This window comes from Aulonocara stuartgranti (genome assembly GCF_965226115.1).
Source record: "Aulonocara stuartgranti genome assembly, chromosome: 3".
Classification (NCBI taxonomy): Eukaryota; Metazoa; Chordata; class Actinopteri; order Cichliformes; family Cichlidae; genus Aulonocara; species Aulonocara stuartgranti.
Window position 1 is genome coordinate 29,096,159 of NC_138941.1, and position 6,993 is coordinate 29,103,151.

General features: G+C 39.3%; 1 protein-coding gene across 1 annotated transcript; it reads right to left on the reverse strand.

Annotated features, from left to right (window-relative positions):
• Positions 1-68: 68 nt before the first annotated feature.
• Positions 69-6,976, reverse strand: LOC309702092 (endonuclease domain-containing 1 protein-like). Its single transcript, XM_082526513.1, has 3 exons — positions 6,599-6,976; positions 3,606-3,919; positions 69-2,350 (listed from the first exon to the last, which is right to left on the reverse strand). The coding sequence occupies exons 1-3, from the start codon at positions 6,687-6,689 to the stop codon at positions 1,730-1,732; spliced, it is 1,026 nt and encodes a 341-aa protein (XP_082382639.1). The 5' UTR covers positions 6,690-6,976; the 3' UTR covers positions 69-1,729.
• Positions 6,977-6,993: the final 17 nt, after the last annotated feature.

A 6,993-nucleotide genomic window follows, 5' to 3' on the forward strand; every position in this document is an offset into this window, starting at 1 on the left:
TAAATAAAATACAGAATGATTGTGCCACAAAAGAGGCATATCCTGAGATATCATTAAAACCAGCTTATTTGTGTCCTCTGTAATGGACATTTGTTTTTGGTCTATAGCTTTTCACTCATTTGAGCTTGTCCTGATGTACTAAATAGAGGAAATCCTGGGCTTTCCATTGATATCTCATGTGTTTGGGTGGCCCCTTTTAGCTCCAAAGAGGAAGGAAATCACAAAAAAGTTCAAAGTTCTTCTCAGGAAGATATAACAAAATCAAATACGTGATTGTGACCAAATGCATATTTTCAACACTTTCCAGACATAGAAGCACTCATTTTTTCCAGCAGCAATATGTGACATGCTGTTTTCTATCTGCTGGTCATCCTGTGAAATGCAAAATAATGAAACATTTTTGGATAAAGACAGAATATAAGTTAAAGATACTCGTGGTTGCTCAGTTCTTATATATGGCTATAATTTTCTTTCCATGGAGGAATTTCTGAAAATTGTATTTTACTATATAAATAAGTGCACATTTGAGCTTTATTTCTTCAGCATTACCATATACAGCACAGGTCAGTAACAGTCAAATTCTTCTCCGTCACCTAGATCAAAAATGAGGTAGAATATTTAAGCACAATGTTTTAAATTTGGTTTGAACATCTGGACTCTGAAATTGAGCACTTTAGAGTTCATAATACAAATAGAGTCGAGGAGAACAATAGGTGGGATAAAGACAAAGATGTGGACAAATTACAAGTCAGGTCATTTTGGCTTGAATGTATTCAGTTTAAGTGCAGGAAATTTTAACAGCTATGGCAATTACCCCAGGAAGGATTTAATAAAGATGCCATTGGGTTCATAATTTGTTTCCATAAAGGCAAGATTAATAAATTGTAACAATTCAATGGCTCTATTCCTTTCTAACTGAATTATACTTTAATTTATTCAATAACATGTGAAGCAGGATTGCTCAACACTGTAAAGTTGGCTTAGTCTTGTTTTTGCAATAGATGCATTTCAACATTCCTGCATTACTCTGCATCCTGTTAAAAAGTCTGCAACTTTTTTTCATGTGTGAAACCCTTTTTTATTGCCAGTGTGTGAAACAGACTGCAATGTGACTTTAAAATATACTGTTTGTTAATTTCTGTGTTGCCTCTAAGAGCCTGTGAGTGAGACAAGGACATGACTATTATGGTCACAATGCCTCTCCTCAGCTCCCAAAGATAGCACTGACCAGCTTTAGCTAAGTATAGCATACAAATGGACTCAAAATAGAAAACCTTAGCAAGCAAGCAAATTAGCATTAGCCAGCGAGCTGCCAGTTTCTCCATAAAAGTAGGGTAAGCTAACACTAGCCAGAAAGCTAATGGCTAGTTTTATCTAATGAAGCCTGTCTATCTGTAGGACAAAAACAGCAGAGAAAGCAGGACAGACTTCAAGTCAATTATAAAGTTTTTCTAAAACCAAGTCATCTTTCTTAAAACACCTCTGGGTAGTTGTTTGGGCTTTTAATTTGATTCATTAATTGCTAAACATTAACTTTAACAAAATAATTGTCAGATTTTTTTAAGTGGTTAAAAACACTGAAGAATATTTTTTAGAAAACATGTTTTCCTTTTATTCAGGTTTTCTCTGAGCTGGCTCATGTTAGCTAACACTAGCTTGGCTACTAACTGCAAGCTAGCTTTTGACAAAATACTGTTTTTCATGTAGAAGATCAACTATGAAAATTCCATCATACTAAAACATTGGTAAGGTCTCTCTTCTTCTTTAAGGGATTTTCTGCCACACATCCCTTGTAGAATATGGCCATGTCACTGTCTATGTCAGTCTGGCTCCTTAAGAATGTCTCCAGAGTCTTTAGAGGTACCTCGACTACACTAAATCCAGCCTGTTCATTCAGTGCATAGCCGCCGTAGCTAGGGAACATAAACCTCACTTCATATGGTGAGTTATGATCAAACTGTGGACAGCAGTATGCCAGCCATAAGTGTTTTGGAATGATGAGACGGTCCCTGTTATTACGCTGAATGGCAGCCCCTGAAACAGTCACCCCTGTCACTACAAAAGATTTGCCGTGGCAGAAATTGTTGAGACGTCGGCGAACGATGTCTAAGTATGGGTTCCAAGAGGTTTCCAGGAAATCTGTGATCAGTGGAACTATGTTGGTCAGGGTGTAAGTGGAGGATTTGTCATCTGGTTCTGCTTGGTGCAAGTCAGGGTTTAGTGGGCCACGTCGATATCCTACGGCATCCGTGTAGTCCTCTAAAACAAGCTGGCTGTCCTCGATCAGAGGGGGAGTCTTTTCACTCAGGGGAAGTGCCTTCATGTTACTACTCTCATCATTTGAAAGCAGCTGTAAGAAGAGGAAGTAAAAGAAACATGACATTTAGCAATTTTAAAGTCCTCAATCCACAGGCCAAGACACTTAAATAAGAGCAGTAAAGCCTGGAAGCATCTTAATCTAAGGCAGGTATTACACATCATATTTCACAGCCTGATTGTTTGTTCACATGACAGTTAAAAAAATATAGGTGTCAGATTCTTAATCCTGTGTTGCCAGATTCAGGTCAGCTTAAAAAAAAGAGCCAGATCCAGGAGGTCAGATGTACCTTACCATAACCCAACCAACCCTATTCTGGATGCCGAAACTGAACACACACACATCTCTCACACTAAAATATAATTGGAAAGCTGGTTGGCAGGGATACCAAAGTAATTATGGTTTATAATGACTCACATCAAATGAGCTAGAAAAAATAACTTGCCTTAAGTGTGCTATGGATGAATACAGTGAATGTGCTACAGAAGAAATGTTGAAGCTAGACATTGATTTTAAAGATGTTATAACATTAATATCAATGTTTTCTTTCACTAAAGTGATGAATAAGAATATGTATCAACATTCCAAGCTAGTCTTTTAAGTTATTAAATCATCATGATTGAGCGATTATTTCAACAGTACAATGCTGTCAAAGCTTAAAACACTCACAATATTGAGATATGTGCTTATTCAGACTTAGTGAAAACAGATGAAATACGGTGATTTATGTGAAATCAATATGTAGCAAGGAGCAACAATTAGTCAAATTCAGCGCCAGAAGGTATTTCTTTTAGCCTTGAGTCCAAGGCTGAACCAGAGCCAGAATACACCAAGCCTTAGCACTTGAGGCAATTTATTTCTTCTGGCCCATTGGATATGAGTCATTATAAACCAAACCTACTTTGGTAACCTAAGAGGCTCTGTTAATCAGCTTTCTTAGAATACATATTTAGCCAACACAAACAAGCTTCGACTTTAACTCTCATCTTTCAAACTGCCAAACTGTGTCTTTAAAATAGAGGTGTGTTTGAGGGCATGTCTGGGTGATTAACAGCTTATACTGTGCTGTTGGGTCTTTGGTAACAAGCACCAGACTGATTTGAAGTAAAATTAACTCATGTAAACTAAAGTAACTCTGGGAAAAAAATATAAAAATTCTAGTACCCGGTATATGCACTGTTCTTGTATAGATTAGATTTTTTAAACAAAATGTTATCATGCCCCAAAACATGTAACATCTCTTCAAAAAGTGGCAAGTTATAGCTACTGTGCTGCTCTGAGGCTCTACCTGAGGCTCATACATCCAGGGGGTGTCCATCCTCCTCTTCCCGTCAGACTTCTTAAAGATGTAGGCCGAGTAGAGGGGGAGATGGCGACTGCTGTCATACAGTGTGGCGTAGCGAAGTTTGTCTGCATATTTCTGGCAGATCCACTTGAGGCTTGTTCCTCTGATCCCTGCAGGCGGGGTCTGCATGTAGAAGAATTGGCTGCACTCTTTGAAGCTCTTGGACACAGTGGCGCTCACCAGGTGGGACGCCATCAGCAGGGTGATGGGGAATAAAGACGTGAAAAACAGATGCATCCTCACACAGCTGGAGTTGCCTGAAGAAAATATAACTGGGTTATTTCTTTATCGGGTCTGACATGTTTGCTATGGCTGTTGCGCACCAATAAAAGACCGAGAGACTCAGACTCCATACTCCGGTTCGGCTTAACGTGTCATCCTGTATCAGCATTTCCTTCAGCAGGCTAGTACAATGACAGCTGGACAGAGACGTTCTATGCAAAGCAGCAGTGGCTCAGGTTGGCCTGGTTGGCTGGATACCTCACTTATCTGGTTTAGTCATGCAAGTCTGCACCTTTCTACCTTTCTAAAAATTACATCACCATGTTCACTCTATAGGCTAGGCTTCCTACACCCGTGTGTTGTTGTAACTTTATATTTTCTATATTTCATGCAGCACATGGTCTTATCAGTATGCACTATGTAAAAATGTAAACTCCAAAGATACTGGACAACCTGGATGGATGATATGGATGTTGTACAATATAAAACGTTGGGGTGTTGTAAATGTAACTCAAAGCAGGACACAATGATTTACAAGTTACTTCCTCTTGAGTTTGCAACTAGTCATAGTAATGTACTTCTCTGACTTTACTTTATAATTTGTGTTATCGCAGTTCGTTTCTAAATTAGGATTCCTTAATATTAGAAATTTCCATTATCATGCTCCTGCACTGGTCGTCTCCTGTGGCCTAACACTTTTCTGAATCGAGGATGGGCTGGATTCATTTGAGCTCCTGAAGTCCTGTTCTTCTGTCAGTATTTAAGGACCAGCTCCACCACCAGATTGTCGTCTTCACTAGAGTGGTGATCCATCTCCTTGATGACCTTTGCATTCTCCAAGCACTGATGTCCTCTTTTTCTCAAATTCCTGTGACTCTCATGTGGCGGAAGAACAAACCATCTGCAAGATGCAATCACATCTCACCGTCAAGCTGGTCCATGTTTTCAGGAAATCCTTGCTTAAACACTCACCTCAGCAGCTGACTTGCCTGCCCATCCTCCAACAATTAGGAAAGCCTGCAGAGATCGGATCAGTGGCCCTACCCATAGTAAGCATCCTCACCACCTTCTGACACCTTTCATAAACAGCTCAGCATCAGATTCTGTCCGGACTGACTTTCTTTTCCTCTGTCCTAGGGTAATTCTACCAAGTAGCTGGCTCCATTCCCGTGGATCCGCAGTTCCTCTGTTTTTGCTCAATGCTCTACGACATTAAAGCCCCTTAACAGTCAAATACTCACTCTTGGGTCTTGCTTCAGAGTCTGTTGGTAATGGCTTTAAACGCCTTGACAAAAATCTCCGTAGCCAACAAACATAAAAACTCAATTTAATGTTTTGAAGTAAAAATTAATTCCTGGACTGTTAAAAACAACGGATTATATTTTACAGTGTTCTGTCTTCTGAGATTAAACACTATGTCTATATTAAATATACATATGCAGCATGTGAGGTGATGTAAAAGTGTAAATAACGCAACAAAATATCTAATTAACAATTGAATCACTTCCTGTCTGTAAAAAAAAAATCTGAAGAATGAAATAATGTAATGTTTGGTTAGTAAAAATATCACTTTACATTGTACCACAGTGTTCTACTCTTACTTCCAGCTAATGTAACAATAACCTTTTCAGAAATGCTGAAATGGTCCAACTGAGAATAATAAACTCAGCCGGCTTCTTCCTGCACCTTTCATTCACAGCATCTCAAACAGTGCTGCTGGCTGTGTGCCACGAGGCCCACTTTCCTGCTTCACTAGCCAAGCTGAACGCTGCAAGAACAGCACCTGGGACCAGGCTAGCTGGACATGGCTTTGATGTGATTGCTGTGAAGCATAAGTGAGCCCATGTAACTGACATGAACATCTGGCAGCCTTCACAAAATCCTTCATAGGGGGAAACTCCAGAGGTGTTAGTGCGGTTGCAGAGAACTGGGTACGCCTGAACCCAGACATGAGCAATCATTCTGCATGAATCCAGTGTGGAATTCATAGGACGATGTAAAACCATGACAAGCTGGGACATGACCTGAAGACCAGAAAGACGTTAAGAATGAACTCTATCAAGACTGGTGATATTAAAGGTTGGGCACTTCAAAAAACAATTACGTTTCTGCAGACAGTTTGAGCAGAGGTTCAATAATGTGGTGGTAGTATAACTAAATTCCTCTGCTTAATCAAAGCCTTCAGAAACTTTAAGAAAAGGTTGAGAGGCAAACAATATACCACCATCTACAGCTGCAACATCCCCTACCAGCTGACTGGTAGAGGGTCCACTGTCTCTGTCAAGGGGGCCAGTGCCCACATGTTTTCCCAAACTGATGGTGTTATTAACCATCTGAACATTGTCCAATATGTGCTTCATTTGATTAACATTGAGTTGAAAACTATTTACTTTGCAATATATGGCATATTGGAATAAAATATTAGAGAATCCACCTCAAGAAAAGCTGATATTGTTTCAGTTTGTTTTTTAAACAAACTGAAGGTAATCCACATTCCATATTGAAATTTGCAACTAAGTGTTTTGATGACACTGAGATAATATGAGAAAATATTTATATGCAATGAAATTAGTCATCTTCAACCTGTTTTCTTTCCGCTGTCATACAACAATTAGAAGTTGTAAGATTTTTTTGTGCAAAATTATCATACATACTATTGTAACTATTATTCGTTTTTAGTTTTTAATAAACTACATTTCTGAAATTTACTTTACCAGCAACTGAAGAGGGCAGGACTGCTACTTTCATCTTCATTAATCCCCATTTAAACCATCCGGTTGTGTGCACACTTGTGCTGCTGTGCATTTAACAGCACCCTCTAACGACTAACTCCCACAACTACCGCCAGAAAAGCATTGCGCATGCTCAGTAAGTGTTTGCTGCCAGCACTGCGAGGCATACAATTCACTGTTGAAACAATATTTAACTGTGCTTTTACGCTCAACGCTACTGACAGCAGCGTTTGTGAATGCAAGTTGAATGGAAGTTAATTTCATTGCTATTCTGTGACTGTTGCCTCGCGAGTTTGCATTGCTCTGGCTGTGTTGTGCATTTAATACAATTGCGTGCTAACAAATGCTTTCGCTCGCCAGCTTACTGGCTAAATAAC

Bases quoted from the DNA above. Each gene is read 5' to 3' on its own strand.
- LOC309702092 (XM_082526513.1), bottom strand. From the start codon at position 6,689: ATGCACAGCAGCACAAGTGTGCACACAACCGGATGGTTTAAATGGGGA. The intron at 3,920-6,598 runs GTAAAGTAAATT...TATTTTCTTCAG, and splicing joins CCTGCCCTCTTCAGTTGCTG to GCAACTCCAGCTGTGTGAGG. The intron at 2,351-3,605 runs GTAGAGCCTCAG...CTCTTCTTACAG, and splicing joins CCTGGATGTATGAGCCTCAG to CTGCTTTCAAATGATGAGAG.